We start from the raw sequence: 15,956 nt of genomic DNA, 5'->3' as shown, positions 1-15,956 counted from the left end.
CTTTTATGAGCTTCTCAACAGGTGAAGGGTTTTTTCTCCCACTCGTCTTTTCAGAGCTCTCACACATTTCAAATAAGTGTCAGCTTAACGCCACAAACGTTCATAATCTCATGTTAAGACCTTTGCCTGCAGCTCCGAGACATCCTCGGCTCTCTTCAGCTTTATAAATATTGATGACTGGAACTGGAAAGGAGAATCTATGAGGATGCATTAAAATCGTCTGAGGCTAATTCTTTCTCTTCCTCTATTCCTCTCAGGGATCTCTCCGCTCGCTGCCGGCCCCGTAGACGCTCGTTTGGCCGAGCTGCAGCACTACATGCAGAGAGAGACGGACGTGTTGCTGCTGGCCAAAGACGTGGTGAAGCAGCTGGAGGGCATCTCGTCTCTGGACCAGAAAGCACTGGCCGAGGTGGGACTTTACATCGGTTTGATTGTAAAGAAGATCGAGTTCAGTTGAGGCAGCACGCCGACTTTAATGTTTACGATCAGAACAAACAGATAACAGCTGGACGCAGTGAAAATATGATTAATTAAAGATACAGGCTGACAGCAGGGGCGGGTCCAGAGGGGGTGGAATGAGCCCTCTTTGAAATCTTATTGGCCACCCCAGGTGCCAACCCCAAATCCTCATCTATGATTGGCTATTTGCCCTGTCAGAGGAGGGACTTATGTTGAAATCTATTCAGGTTTTGTTGCAGCAGGCAGCTCGTAGTTTTCAGTGTGCAGATGTTTGATAAAATACTTGTGCACACAAACTTCAGGCCACCCCTGCACAAGTCGGGGCCCCAGCTGGGCCCCCCCAGTCCAGATAGTCTGGACACGCCCCTGGCTGACAGAAAGGTGAAGATATGATTAATTACAGCAGGTTTCATGCAACTGTACACTTATTTTCTACCAGTAAACTTTCTTGTGGAATGAATAAAGTTAAATTAAAAATGTAAGCAAAGATTGTATTTCAATTTGTAAGTTCAATTTAAAAAGTGTCCTCCATGCTTCCATACAGGTTTCATGAGTCCTCTGATGTGTCCCCGCCCCTCCCCTCCCGTCTGACAGGGATAGTCTCCCGATGTGAGGTGCCTGTGTGAGGGGCTTCACAGTCTGTAATCTGTAATTGTTTTTCTCTCCGTCAGGCTCAGTCCCGGGTGCAGGAGTCGTCCCAGAAGCTGGATCTTCTGCGGCTCTCTCTGGAGAAATGCCTGAAAGAAAAGAGCCAGGAGTCTCTACAGCCGCCTACAGGGGGCGCCGACCCTTCAAACACTCCTCCGTCTCCCCAGAACTCCAGACCTGTGTGTCCCCTGTCCCCCTCTCCGTCGATCTTCTCCATCAGACCCGCCTCCCTAACAGGTCTGTTTCATTTATGGTTTTCATTTTAGGAGTCTGAACTTTGAAGAGCACAAATTTAAAGGAGCAGTATGTAACTGTGACACCTAGTGGTTAAAATGGATACTGCAGTCTAAATTCTAAACATGGTAGAGAGCTGTTTTCAGTCGCTTCCCAGAGCTCATGACCACAGGTGAGGGTTGAAACGACGCGGGCTTTGCCTTCAGGCTCGGCCCGGTCTCCACCATGACGGTCCAGTACAATGCCCTCATTACTGCTGACACTGCACCAATCCGCCTGTCAATCTCACAGAGAAATATGCTCCTCCCACATGCGGTAACAGCAGAGGGAAAGAGTGTCCTTATGAGAAAGTGGGCCACACTAATGCATCAAGCTTTCATGGTTGAATTTGTCGTCATATTCAGCTCGGTTTTGTGGATTCTGCACGATACCACTTGAATACCTCAGACACTAGGTATTAAGGAAACATGCAGCCGTTCTGGGCAGCCTGGTGTGTGCCCAGAGTTTGAACCCGGTTCACAGCATGCCCGACCTCTGGCCGTGAATAATCAGAACATGTAATCTGTTGGTTTTGGACAGTTCAGTGGTAAGCCAGTCTCTTTCTGCACGAGGCCAAGAAAAGGCCACATTTAAAAAAAAAAATCCTTCTGATGATGTAATGCGGAGACAAATCCTGGAGTCGCTCTGCTGGCAGCGAATAATGAGAGCGAGTCTCCGAGCGCGGGGACACTGGAGGTGATTTTCTGCCCCTCAGCTCTGAGCGCGGCGGCTGTGAAATAAAGACAAAGAGGAAGAGAGAGAGAGCTCGTGAGCCGCTGCAGACGGCTCTGATTAAAGGCTTCTGTCTGAAAGATTTATTATCACTGAAACATGAAAGGTTTTATTTTTAAACGCTGCCCTCATTCTGGTCAACTGTCATCTCTGAGATTCACCACCAGGAATAGAAACACACACTGAAGATTAGAAGTGTTTTGTCAGACCTGAGTATCCGGGTTATCAGATCCTCATACCAGCTCCCCCAGACACAAAACGTCCTGCAGGAGATTCTGGACTGCAGGAGCAGAGAAACTGAATCCCCGTTTTAAGACAGGAAACAAAAATAAGAGTTGGACTTATAAAAACAATTACACATGATGAGGGAAGCAGATTGGGTAAAGCTTTTTAAATAAGGTTATGCCGATGATTCTGTCTTGGCGTAGACAAAGCAGGCCGGCTGACTCGATTATGTAGAGTACAATGATGAGTCAGGGCGCTGAGATTTGTGAATCTCAACGCACCATGATAAACAGTATCCAAAGATTTAAGGCACTTAGAAGATGCATGAATATATAAAACATCACCGTAATAAATCAGGAGTGTGCATCAAAGGAAATCCAGACTTATCTCTGAAAAAAACAAAAAAGCTTCTTTAACTTCTTTTTGTTGCTGAGTGCTGCACAAACTTTCTTTGAGTTTGAAAACATCCTGAGTTTACTTTTATCAGGATTCAAAATCAAAGTTAACCCCAGAGGAGTGTCCTGTGCAGAATCAGAGTCCTCTCATGAGGAGGTGACAGAGAGCCTGTTGACATGATAAATACTCATATCCTGCTTTATATTTGTGCAGGCGCCTGTGATGTTTATTATTCACAACACAAACCTTGTCAATTAAGAAATGGGAGAACAATGAGACCCCTGTGGATTATTGTGGGTTTAGCACTTTTAGATCACGTCATCGAGTAAGACTCTCTCGTTGCCGTCGCTGTTACGTCACCTGGCTGAGGCGGCGTCTGAAACCGGTGGTAAGGCGTCTACATGCCACAGTATCCCGTGTTCTATCAGAGTTCTCCAGGTAATAAAATCAGGACTCTCAGAAAAATAAAAATAAATTACAATATTCATTACTGTTGTTGTTTTGTTTTTTTAGGTAAACTTGAAGTCCGGCTCATCGGATGTGAGGATTTACTAAAACCTCCGACAGTCTCTGAGAAGGAAAACCACCCGAGTCCAGACGAGGACGTTTCACCGGCCGCTCAGACGACAGACGCAGAATCAGGTGAGTGGACACGCAGCTCTTTTATTTGACTGTTTTCACCCGACTGTAAACGACTTCAGGTGGAAATGAAGCCGATGCTGAAGAGCAAAATCCTGCAGTTGTAGGTTTTTGATAAATTGCACATTGGTATCTATTTTTATTCCTGCACAGGTTTTGATAACATGTTTTGATCTCTGTAGGGGGTTCTTTCAATCTTCTTCTGGGTTCATATATAAATATGGGAGGGGGGACAGCGGTTGTTGTTTCATGTGAAACTAAAGATTGAGACCATAAACTCATCAGGAAAATGTTTACTGAGGGAATAAATCTGACATCTACTGACAGGAGAGCAGTGTAGTCGCCCCCTGCTGGCCGTTAGAAAGAATGCAGGTTTAAAAACATGTTTCACATCATCTGCCTCACTTTTCAGACATATTTTAAAACTGATGTGTCTCCTCCTGACCCTCAGCAGCCGAGATCAGCGCGGTGCTCAGACTCGACTCCAGGGTGGTCGGTCGGTCACGCTGGGCCACCGCCGGCAGGCTGAGCTGGGATCAGTCGTTCTGCATCCAGCTGGAGCGGGTGAGTCCAGACACTGAGAATAACTCTTTGAATATTGTCCCGCCTTTGACCAAAGTGAGCATCGATGAAACACAGAGAAGACACCAGCTTGTTTGCTTATTTGAGCTAACCGGGAGCCCGGGTTTGGTTTGAGATCCGGCGACCTTTTCATGGTCTGTGATTTGCTCTTTTTAATTAAATTGTGAAGAGAATCAAAGTCTGAGAGAACGGATGTCTGCTATGTGACTGACGCCAAGGAGGAAAGGGCGTCTCTCTCTCTCCTCTGATTTGTCTCTCCATCTCTGAAGGGAGGGGCTAAGAAGCAAGTGAGGAGATGTACTTACTGTGATGTTGCTGTTGTTGTAGTTCTGCCTGTGACCACCAGGTGTCTCCCTTACACCTGCAAATGATCACATCAGTGGCAGACTTTCATTACTCTGCACACCACTCTTAACCTAACAGCTTATATTGTGAACTTTTTACACTTTTCTTTACATCCTCACACCTTATTCCTTTCAGACCATGTGCAGTTCTTTTCCGTCATAACTTATTTGTCACTTTCATGTTTTTGTTTTGACTTTTGCTGTCCTGTCCTCTTGCTGTGTTTAGTATAAACTCCTTGTGTATAAAAACCTTCAGGAAAACTTGGTGCTCAGTCTGTTAGCAGCTCAGATATCAGAGAAGTATTCTCTCTGCTGACAGTCTCGAGAGCTGGAGGTCGGAGTCTTCTGGGGCGATCGGAGGACGATATGCGGCGTCAAGTTCCTGCGCCTGGAGGAGCTGATGGAGAACCAAAACCCGAACCACAAGTTCAGACTGGAGCCGCAGGGCGTCCTTCATGCTGAGGTAAGAACAACGAGCTGCCGGCTTGTCCTTAAAAATGTCTGCTGGAGATGATTTCATCAGCGATGTTCTGTCTCCTTCTGTTTCTATTGGATGAATTTATTGCCAACGTCTTTATTGTTTTGATATTTTTTAAACATGGTGTCCAGTCCTCAGGTGATGGACAAACGTATTTTTTAAAAGTTTAAATCAGCTGTTCTGTAATCTCCAGCTACGATTCATCGACACGGTTGTGGAGCGGCAGCCGAAACTGAGACGTCAGCGATGCATCTTCACTAAAGAGAGAGGTACGGGCGATCGACGGGGAGGAACAGAGGTGGTTTGTGTTCATGTTTTCTGTTGTTTCACTCGTTGTCGGTTCGTTTTCCTCTTCAGGGAAAAACTTCCTCAGAGCGGCTCAGATGAACATGAACTTGGCCACGTGGGGTCACCTGATGATGAACATCCTGCCTCGATACAGCTCCTTCACCACGTTCAGCTCGTCTCTCTCTCCGACCCCCGACGCCATGACCAACAACGCCTCACGCCCCCCTGAGAAGGAGCCTCACACCACGACCGCACTGCCAAGGTCAGAGATGATGAAACATGAATTATCCATATATCTGTTTAGCTTTTTGTTTGACTCTGTGTTTGGACATGTGCAGTGAAGCTCCAGTGATCAGAATCAGCCTCGATGAAGATCAGACGTCTCCCTCCGGCCTCGACGCCTCCACCATCATCACCACCGCCGAACACAAACCCTCACCTGTGCCTGCCTCACAAGGGAAACAGGTAATCTTTAGTTTCAGTCCTTTAACCAAAAGTGAAGGAGTGAAAGAAAAGCAAACACCTGAGTGATTTGGTTTCCAACGTTATAAACGATTAAACAAGAAGATGAAGAGTCTTATCCACCATGCAGAGCTCTGCTGTGATACCTCATGGTGATCTTTTATATTCCTTCCTTTCTCTGAAGGTCGAGAGAAACAACTAACATGTTGTTGTCTCCTGAAAGGTTTCCAGTTTGTGCAGTTTCTTTTTATTTATAAAGCTCTCACAGAAACATGACCCTCATACCTGACAGAACTCATCCATCTCTCGACTGGGCGTTAACACGTTCCTCAAGATGTTTACTGTTGAATGTTCCTCGAGTCAGATCAGAAAATCTGATTATTATTCTGCACCGGACTCTTGGAACAACATACAGCATCTTCTTGAGGGAAATGAACTTTTACATTTTGGGCATTTTAGAAACCTGATTTTAAGCCTCCCAACCCTCTGTTTGTAACTGTTTTACATAAGTAGAATATTTTAGACTTGTGTAGACTGATTTTAGAAGTCTTGTATTTATCTGTCTCTTGTTTTTCTTTTTGATTTTTTCTTTTATAAATAAAGGTTGAATTGAATTAAATTCAATTATTCCTCTTTCACTGACGTATTTAATCAATGCTGAGAAGTTCAATGCAGAGCCCTCTTTCCTCCACCAGAGGGCAGACATGATTCATTATCTGAAAAGATGTCTCTGTTTGTTTGCAGTCGTCCATGAACGGTACAGAAGAAAGTGAGGATCAGCCTGTTTCTGCTCTAAAGTAAACACACACTCACTCCTTATCTTTTAACATTTAAAGACTTAAACCTGGTGGTGATGTTTCTACATTTATCTTTTAACATTTAAAGACTTAAACCTGGTGGTGATGTTTCTACATTTATCTTTTAACATTTAAAGACTTAAACCTGGTGGTGATGTTTCTACATTTATCTTTTAACATTTAAAGACTTAAACCTGGTGGTGATGTTTCTACATTTATCTTTTCTCTAGGATGCAGATGGAAGATTACCGATACATCTCCGTCCTGGGTCGAGGACACTTTGGGAAGGTAACTCTTAAAAAAACGTCTCCATCACACTCGATCAGCAGCGTCGTCGACCTCTCATGTTTTTTCCTCAGCTGGTGTTTTTTTGTGAATCTGTCCGTGTAGGTTCTGCTGGCCGAGTTCAAGAAGACGGGGAAACTGTACGCCATCAAAGCCTTGAAGAAAAAAGACATCGTGACTCGGGATGAAGTGGACAGGTGTGTTTATCCGAGTGAGCTGCAGCAGAATGACACAGGTGTTCCTTATGAGTTAGAAATCAGGGCTGACCAATCAGGAGCAGGTTGAGATCTTTAAATCATACAGATACTCTTTTTTTAGCTCTAAAGTTCCATTGAGGTCTGAAGATGGTGTTTTTGTTTTAATGGGAGTAAAGAGGCCTGTTGGTGTTTCTGCCGGGACCGGGACCTGACCCGGTTGACCCCCCCCCCCCCTGTCGGCGGGCGTGTTAGTGATACATTCAGGGTCATTCTAAGTGTTAACCTGAGGTGTCGTTCTGCAGCCTCATGAGTGAGAAGAGGATTTTTGAGATGATCAACGCGTCCAGACATCCGTTCCTGGTGAACCTCCACGGCTGCTTTCAGACCAGCGACCACGTCTGCTTCGTCATGGAGTACTTACCGGGCGGGGACCTCATGATCCACATCCACAACGACGTCTTCTCCGAGGCCCAGACCAGGTAACACAAGTCCCCCCGATCCTTACAGACTCCTCCCCTTTACAGGACTGTTGTCTTCTTCTGTGTTTTTTTTAACTTTTAAATATAAATAAATATATAATAAATATATCTCATCCTGGTCTTTATTACTGAAAACCCTTTCATGTTGAATGTTAAAATGAATCCTCTACGCTGTCGTCATGTGCAGGTTTTATTCAGCGTGTGTCGTTCTTGGTTTGGAGTTCCTGCACCTGAATAAAATCATCTACAGGTGAGTGTTTCTCTCCCTCGCAGTGATGTCACCGCGCGGGAGACTCCAGGGAGTAACGACGTGTTGTGTGTGTTTGTACGCAGAGATCTGAAGCTAGACAACCTGCTGATGGACGCGGACGGATTCGTTAAAATCACCGACTTCGGACTTTGTAAAGAAGGTGAATTTATTTAACACAAAGGTTACGACTTTGACGACTCCTCTTCTTTCCACCGCACTGAAGAAGTCAGGTTTTATTTTCATTTTACAAAAGAGGATTTAAAGGAGCAATGTGTAAGATATGTAGTGACTGAAATGAAACATTCATAATAATGATTTGGTCATTAGCCATGATGTCATAACATACACAGGTAGACTGGGGGGGGGGGGGGGGGGGGGGGGAGGGGGGGGGTCTCCCTATGTGGATAGTTCCTCTTCTTGTTCGGTCTGGAAACACTTTTCTGTGGTTATAAAATCCGACACACTGAGGCTTTAATTTCTCACATTTTGTATCTTAATTTATTCAGAACTTTTCTTAACTAGATGTCGGCTGATGCTTTTTGTCAGGGATGGGTCACGGGGACCGGACCTCCACCTTCTGTGGGACTCCTGAGTTTTTGGCTCCGGAGGTTCTGACGGACGACAACTACACGCGAGCGGTGGATTGGTGGGGGATGGGCGTCCTCATCTTCGAGATGCTCGTGGGAGAGGTTGCACTTTAATTCTCTTCTGACTTTCTTTCTGTCTGAAGCTTCTTCATGAAATAATTCATCCTCGTCTCTCTGACCTCCTCGTCTCTCTGACCTCCTCGTCTCTCTGACCTCCTCGTCTCTCTTTGACCTCCTCGTCTCTCTGACCTCCTCGTCTCTCTTTGACCTCCTCGTCTCTCTGACCTCCTCGTCTCTCTGACCTCCTCGTCTCTCTGACCTCCTCGTCTCTCTGACCTCCTCGTCTCTCTGACCTCCTCGTCTCTCTTTGACCTCCTCGTCTCTCTGACCTCCTCGTCTCTCTGACCTCCTCGTCTCTCTGACCTCCTCGTCTCTCTGACCTCCTCGTCTCTCTTTGACCTCCTCGTCTCTCTGACCTCCTCGTCTCTCTTTGACCTCCTCGTCTCTCTGACCTCCTCGTCTCTCTTTTGACCTCCTCGTCTCTCTGACCTCCTCGTCTCTCTTTGACCTCCTCGTCTCTCTTTGACCTCCTCGTCTCTTTGACCTCCTCGTCTCTCTTTGACCTCCTCGTCTCTCTGACCTCCTCGTCTCTCTTTGACCTCCTCGTCTCTCTCTGACCTCCTCGTCTCTCTGACCTCCTCGTCTCTCTTTGACCTCCTCGTCTCTCTGACCTCCTCGTCTCTCTTTGACCTCCTCGTCTCTCTTTGACCTCCTCGTCTCTCTGACCTCCTCGTCTCTCTTTGACCTCCTCGTCTCTCTTTGACCTCCTCGTCTCTCTGACCTCCTCGTCTCTCTTTGACCTCCTCGTCTCTCTGACCTCCTCGTCTCTCTGACCTCCTCGTCTCTCTTTGACCTCCTCGTCTCTCTTTGACCTCCTCGTCTCTCTTTGACCTCCTCGTCTCTCTGACCTCCTCGTCTCTCTTTGACCTCCTCGTCTCTCTGACCTCCTCGTCTCTCTTTGACCTCCTCGTCTCTCTTTGACCTCCTCGTCTCTCTGACCTCCTCGTCTCTCTTTGACCTCCTCGTCTCTCTGACCTCCTCGTCTCTCTTTGACCTCCTCGTCTCTTTGACCTCCTCGTCTCTCTTTGACCTCCTCGTCTCTCTTTGACCTCCTCGTCTCTCTGACCTCCTCGTCTCTCTTTTGACCTCCTCGTCTCTCTGACCTCCTCGTCTCTCTTTGACCTCCTCGTCTCTCTTTGACCTCCTCGTCTCTTTGACCTCCTCGTCTCTCTTTGACCTCCTCGTCTCTCTTTGACCTCCTCGTCTCTCTTTGACCTCCTCGTCTCTTTGACCTCCTCGTCTCTCTTTGACCTCCTCGTCTCTCTGACCTCCTCGTCTCTCTTTGACCTCCTCGTCTCTCTTTGACCTCCTCGTCTCTCTTTGACCTCCTCGTCTCTCTTTGACCTCCTCGTCTCTCTGACCTCCTCGTCTCTCTTTGACCTCCTCGTCTCTCTGACCTCCTCGTCTCTCTTTGACCTCCTCGTCTCTCTGACCTCCTCGTCTCTCTTTGACCTCCTCGTCTCTCTGACCTCCTCGTCTCTCTTTGACCTCCTCGTCTCTCCTTGTCTCTCTTTTGACCTCCTCGTCTCTCCTTGTCTCTCTTTTGACCTCCTCGTCTCTCTTTTGACCTCCTATAGTCTCCGTTCCCCGGCGAGGACGAGGAGGAGGTGTTCGACAGCATCGTCAATGATGACGTTCAGTATCCAGCGTCTCTTCCTCCTGATGTCGTCTGCATCGTCCAGAAGGTAAAACCCCCTCTTCACCTGGTCTCCATTACTCACTGGCCTTCTTTTCTTCACAATGAGTTGAACTTATTTTTTATAAATTATGTTGTTAATGCTTTCACACTAACACAAAACTCCTGAGAAACTCCTGAAGTGTTCAGGGTGAGGTGCATGTGTGAACACAAACAGCTGAATATTTCACTCAGACTGGGAGAACCCGGGATGTGTTTTACATGACATATGATTTTTTTTTCTCATGTCCACTGCAAAGCTCCTACATTTCACCATTTGTACCTTTTGTTTTTTTATATTTTATAATTAACATTTTTAAATTATATTTTATATATTGTAATATCTTCTTATTCTGTATTATTTAAGTTGTTTCTAGTTCTGCTTTATTTCCATGTTAATTATTCAGCACCAATACACCAAGTCAAATTCCTTGTATGTGTAAATGTACCCCGATTCTGATTCTGATTCTGATTCTGATAACAAAAATTCTAAATGTTTATTGATTGACTGACTGATTGATCGATTGCTACAGCTCCTGAAGAAGAATCCTCTGAAAAGACTCGGAGCTGGAGAGAGGGACGCAAACGAAGTCAAAGGAGACGAATACTTTGAGGTAAAAAGATTTTTTACATTTTGAAAACCATCCAGGACTACTGTTACAGTCTGTTGGAGATATTTACTTGTTGTTAGAATTAGTTTTGGTATTTAGTTTACTGATATTTGGGTTGGTGTTGTTTATTTAATTATTCTACATGTTTTCTTTATTTAGAATAGATTTTGGGTAATATTTTCTTTTGCTAGTTATTTGTTTAGTAAATTGATTGATTGATTAAATTTATTTCAGACATATCAAATAAAATCAAACATATCAAAAATACAAAACAAAATGAAAAGCACGAAAATACAATAAACAAAAAACAATGTTCAAATAATTTCAAAAAAAAAAAAAAAGAAAGAGAAAAAGAAAATTACATATATTCAATTGATATGCCTGAAAAGGAGTAGGAAGAAGTATAAAACTTATTTAATCCTACCCCTTTTCCACAGCTCAATAATTAATATTTATTAAATTAAATTCCTGTGTTCCTTATAAGCGCTATATATACAATCTATCTATATACAATTTGCTATACTATTATTATTTATATATATTTTTTTCCTTCTTAAAGCTCTCCCTCATCCCTGTACTTTTTGAAAATCATTGCTTTGTACATGTTTTTAAACTGGATCATGTTTGGACAATGCTTTAGCTCCGTGCTCATACCATTCCACAGTTTCACACCACCAATTGAAATGCATTGACTTTTTAAAGTCGTTCGAACAGCTAGCATCTTAAAATTTAACTTTTCCCTCAAATTATAACCCCCCTCTCTGTCAAAAAAAAGTTTTTGAATATTACCTGGTAGCAGTTTGTTTCTTGCTTTGAACATGATTTGTGCCACTTGATAGTCAACCAGGTCAATGAACTTTATAGTACGGGAATGTAAAAACAGGAGGTTGGTGTGATCATAATATCCTGCTTTATTGATTGTTCTTATGGCTCCTTTTTGAAGTGTGACTAGTGGTAGCAGTGAGCTTTTGTAAGTGGTCCCCCAGACCTCCACACAGTAATTTAAATAAGGTAAGATCATTGAACAGTAGAGAATATGCAATGATTTGTGATCCAACATATGCTTTGCTTTACATAGGACTGAGATGCTACATGACAGTTTAGATTTAACATGTTTTATGTGAGGTTTCCAGCAGAGCTTGTGGTCTATTGTCACACAAACAAATTTAGTTTTGTATTAGTATTTTTGTTAGGTGTTTGGGTAACACTGTGGGCACCAGAGGCAGGTAGAGGACCAGCATGCACCTGGGTGGGCCTATGTTTTTTTTACCAGAGCAAGAGAGAGATTTATGTTGATAAACGGGTTCAGTTCTGACCTGTTGACCCCCCGCCCTCCATGAGTAACTCTCTGATTTCCAACCCTGTCCTCCCTTTCATGTTCTCCATTTTTCTCTCTCAGACCATCGACTGGGAAGCTCTCCTGGCCAAGACACTAAAACCTCCGTTCCTGCCGGCGATCAAAGAGTCGATGGACGTCAGTAACTTTGACAGCGACTTCACCCGACTGCAGCCGATCCTGTCGCCGCCGTCCAAACCGTTCATCCTCTCTGCAGAGCAGCAGGAAGCCTTCGCAGACTTCGACTTCTGCGCCCTGCACGGGTGAACGACGAGCAGGAAAGACCAGGGTGGGAAACAAAACAGGCATAAACATACTTTTGTTTTGTATCTGGGACGTTTGACAGCGTCAGAGGTAAACATCCGTCATTATTTACATGTAATCAACCACCACTCATTCACAGGAGTTTTGATGCTGCAGGAAGAATCCAAATTAATTTACAAAAATTAAATTCAAGTTTTCAACCATCCATCATCTATACCGCTTTATCCTGTTTGGAGTCACCGGGGGGCTGGAGACAATCCCAGCTGTCATTGGGCGAGAGGCGGGGTTACACCCTGGACTGGTGGCCTGTCAATCACAGGGCTGACAAATAGAGACAGACAACCAGACACACTCACATTCACACCTACAGACAATTTAGAGTCAGCAGTTAACCTAACGAGCATGTCTTTGGACTGTGGGAGGAAGATGGGGTACCAGGAGAGAACCCACACATGAACGAGGAGAACATGCAGACTCCACACAGAGAGACTCCTGAAGGACGGGGATTCAAACCATAAACCTCCTCACAGAGAGACTCCCGTCAGACGGGGATTCAAACCAGGAACCTCCACACAGAGAGACTCCCGTCAGACGGGGATTCAAACCATGAACCTCCTCACAGAGAGACTCCCGTCAGACGGGGATTCAAACCAGGAACCTCCTCACAGAGAGACTCCCGTCAGACGGGGATTCAAACCAGGAACCTCCACACAGAGAGACTCCCGTCAGACGGGGATTCAGACCAGGAACCTCCTCACAGAGAGACTCCCGTCAGACGGGGATTCAGACCAGGAACCTCCTCACAGAGAGACTCCCGTCAGACGGGGATTCAAACCAGGAACCTCCTCACAGAGAGACTCCCGTCAGACGGGGATTCAAACCAGGAACCTCCTCGCTGTGAGGGGACAGCGTTAACCACTGCACCACCGTGCAGCCCAGAGTTTCCCACCATGGTCTTCATGAGTCAGTGATCAATCTGGATAACAGAAGACTTCATCAGATCCCATGGCTGATTTTTGCTGACTGTTTTAACCAATTATCTAATGAGCAATCAATTATTGATCCGATAATACGGCAGCATCTTCTTTTCCTTTTTTAACAAAGCAACGAAAGTGATTGTAGCCCTTTATATACCCGGTGTCTGACCGTCCCAGAAACCAGTCCTGCAGTTCAGAGTTCTATGACAAGCTTTGGTCAGATGAAATATTTATACAGACAAATGTAACTACTGTGAAACGGGATGCTTGAAGAGTTTATTGCATTATCAGCTCTTCCTACTGCTTTCTTACAACACTCAGATCACGACCATCTTTATCCAAACATTTGGAGCCGATGGGTTTAATTACAGACTAAATATAGACCTATTGGTCCCAGCTGTTTACCAAACACATGTTAGAATCATCCAGCATTTATGTCGGCCTAAAAATCCAGGATTCAGTTTAGTTAGCCACCTGTTAGTGCTAGCTAAACCAGCTAGTTAGCCGCCCAGCTAAGCCTATAAACTTCAGATGTCAATATGCTAATGCTAGCTACTAGTTTTCTTAATCACTAACTGAAAGTAAACAAAATTAACTCAATAATTAACAACAGTTTCTGGACTTTAATTTGAACAACTTGAAAACGTATAACATTTAAGTGTAGTTAGCAAACTCATAAGACCCTAACCCCAAATTAGCTTAGTAACAAACTGACCCGCTATAACGTTAGCCTATATGCTAAAATTAACAACTTTTAGTTTTTTTGGTCTAAATTAATCAGGTCACTGACTTCAGACCAGTTACACAGCTGTAACGTTAAGCTACAGACTGTAGAGATGCTAGAAATGTTCTATTTTACTAACATCATTAATTATTGTGATGCTATTTATGTTAGCTGGTTAATGGCAATTACCATTATGTGTTAGCATCAAACTAACACACTATGAAGTACCTACTCCTTTCTACCTGTGGGACATTATGGAGAATAATGCACCAGCTAACACTGAATATAAAGAAACTTTTATAAAGAGTGCATGTGTGGATATGGGGAAAGAAACATTAAATGAATGTTGATGAAAGTACATCAACAATAAAATATGATTCAGTAGAAAAATTGCCTACTATTCAAGTTAAAAATTCCAACTTTAAACATCACGTAAAGCACGAAATAATCATTCTGTTATGAAGCTAATCAGTTTGTTAGCTCCAGGTTAAATCTAACCCAGTCATTATTTGTCTTACAAATTAACTTTTTACTGGCGAGGTGCCTCTTGTAACCTCTTCAGGCATCCTGTGTGTTGGAGACAGATGCAGCTTGCTTCGTGGCCTTTGCTTATTAATAATAATCTTTCACTATTTATCCCTCTGAGGTTCAGTATGTGCTGCCGTTTCTATGCATCACTGTGACAGACTTCGCTCACTGCCTACACCAAAACAAAAGAATCAAAGCTGACACAGTTTCTGGTTACAAGCCTTTAAAAAACAAGTCCAATCATTCCCTCATCGCTTGAGAAAACACACACGTTCACATACCAGCTGTTTTCCGTTACAGAGGTAGTAGTGCATGGCACCGTGGTGAACTTGTGCACTAGATATCCTGTAATAGCTAGCGTTATTAAAGAAGCCATAGAGAATCTAACATAGCCATAGTATAGAGGAACATATCTGTATTTTCTATTTAGCAAATCATATTCTGCGATACTGAGCTATTATGATGTCAGTGCAATAAAAGACGAGGAAGAAGAGGAGCGGCAGGGACGAAGCTTTTACTTGATTTTTACTGATTCTGTTGAAGCGGCGCGGTTCAGTTTGGTTCGGTAGGTCACGCATTTATTGGCGTTTCTACTGTCAAAAGTTGAGAAAATAACTGATCCATACCGTCCTACTTTGTTGATGGGGTGCCAAGCGTACCATCAGACCCTGAAGGGCGGAGCTTGACACACTGCAGTGCGTTGATTGGTCGAAAGATTCTTCACTTCAGCGGCATTAAAAGACAAACACAAAACACACCATGTTTAAAAATCCCATGGCTCACAAAAGAGTAGTTTAAAGGATGTTTTTGTTTTGTGACTGATGTCAGCGTGTAGCTCCGCCCCATGGATGACCTCGGAGGTGCTGACCTCTTCTGGACGTCCTCCATTGTTGGCCTTTTTTTTTTGTTGCGTTCTTCTTCTCTGTTCATTATTTTGCCAGGGTTTACTGTGTCACGCTGCTATGATGTCACGCTATTACTTACCTGACGCGGCTATCGCCATCCACACAATCACCCCGCTTACCAAGTAAGGGTAAGCAGGATCAGGGTTTACCGTACCAAACCGTACTGAACCAGACCGGACCGCTCCGTGGAAACTGAACTAAAAATCCTAATTTACTCACTCCGTTAAAGAACGTTTAAAGAGTAATTTAACACCACTTTCACTTTTAAGAGCGAGTAAATTAAATGTTTGTATGGGTTTATATTCATCAGGCGGTCATCTGCACATCGTCTTCCTGAAGAGATTCAACCAAAATTCCACATACTCCATGTGCGCCGCAGTCCGTCAGCGCCATGGTGTTCTCCGTCGGAAATTTAGCGCAGCCATGAACTACAAGAAAAAAATAGAACTACAAGATCAACATAGAACTACAAGATCAAAATAGAACTACAAGATGACGCGGGAATAAAAGACAGCTTTATATTGAAATTGACCAGAGGCTCTTTCGTTTCCTTGTTTAACTTCCTGTACGGGTCGATGTATTCTGTCCAGCTTGATGCGTGAAAATAGACTCTCAGTGTATTTGTAACGGAGCAGAATTTAGTGGCGGACCGTGGCGCTCGCTTTGAAAACACAATCCCTGAGAAGAGTTGCAGT

The 15,956-nt window shown here is 44.3% G+C and overlaps 1 protein-coding gene across 3 annotated transcripts in view; it reads left to right on the top strand.

Moving 5' to 3' along the window:
* LOC132974743 (serine/threonine-protein kinase N2-like) overlaps positions 1-12,570 on the top strand; it is a 16,914-nt gene extending 4,344 nt beyond the window's left edge. For 2 of the 3 annotated variants that reach the window (XM_061039006.1, XM_061039008.1), the window contains 18 exons: positions 258-409; positions 1,131-1,344; positions 3,247-3,375; positions 3,824-3,936; positions 4,618-4,761; positions 4,970-5,045; positions 5,134-5,326; positions 5,403-5,529; positions 6,271-6,323; positions 6,554-6,611; positions 6,714-6,805; positions 7,108-7,284; positions 7,472-7,534; positions 7,618-7,694; positions 8,081-8,223; positions 9,819-9,926; positions 10,450-10,530; positions 11,927-12,570. In XM_061039006.1, the coding sequence (XP_060894989.1) occupies positions 258-409; positions 1,131-1,344; positions 3,247-3,375; positions 3,824-3,936; positions 4,618-4,761; positions 4,970-5,045; positions 5,134-5,326; positions 5,403-5,529; positions 6,271-6,323; positions 6,554-6,611; positions 6,714-6,805; positions 7,108-7,284; positions 7,472-7,534; positions 7,618-7,694; positions 8,081-8,223; positions 9,819-9,926; positions 10,450-10,530; positions 11,927-12,130 (2,204 nt within the window). In that variant the 3' untranslated portion in view covers positions 12,131-12,570. The remainder of the gene's footprint in view (positions 1-257; positions 410-1,130; positions 1,345-3,246; positions 3,376-3,823; positions 3,937-4,617; positions 4,762-4,969; positions 5,046-5,133; positions 5,327-5,402; positions 5,530-6,270; positions 6,324-6,553; positions 6,612-6,713; positions 6,806-7,107; positions 7,285-7,471; positions 7,535-7,617; positions 7,695-8,080; positions 8,224-9,818; positions 9,927-10,449; positions 10,531-11,926) is intronic. The other variant, XM_061039009.1, reaches the window with a different exon arrangement.
* Positions 12,571-15,956: the final 3,386 nt, after the last annotated feature.

The sequence above is a fragment of the Labrus mixtus genome, chromosome 5, assembly GCF_963584025.1.
Source record: "Labrus mixtus chromosome 5, fLabMix1.1, whole genome shotgun sequence".
In the NCBI taxonomy this organism is placed as follows: domain Eukaryota; kingdom Metazoa; phylum Chordata; class Actinopteri; order Labriformes; family Labridae; genus Labrus; species Labrus mixtus.
This window is presented reverse-complemented; position numbering and strand designations above follow the sequence as displayed.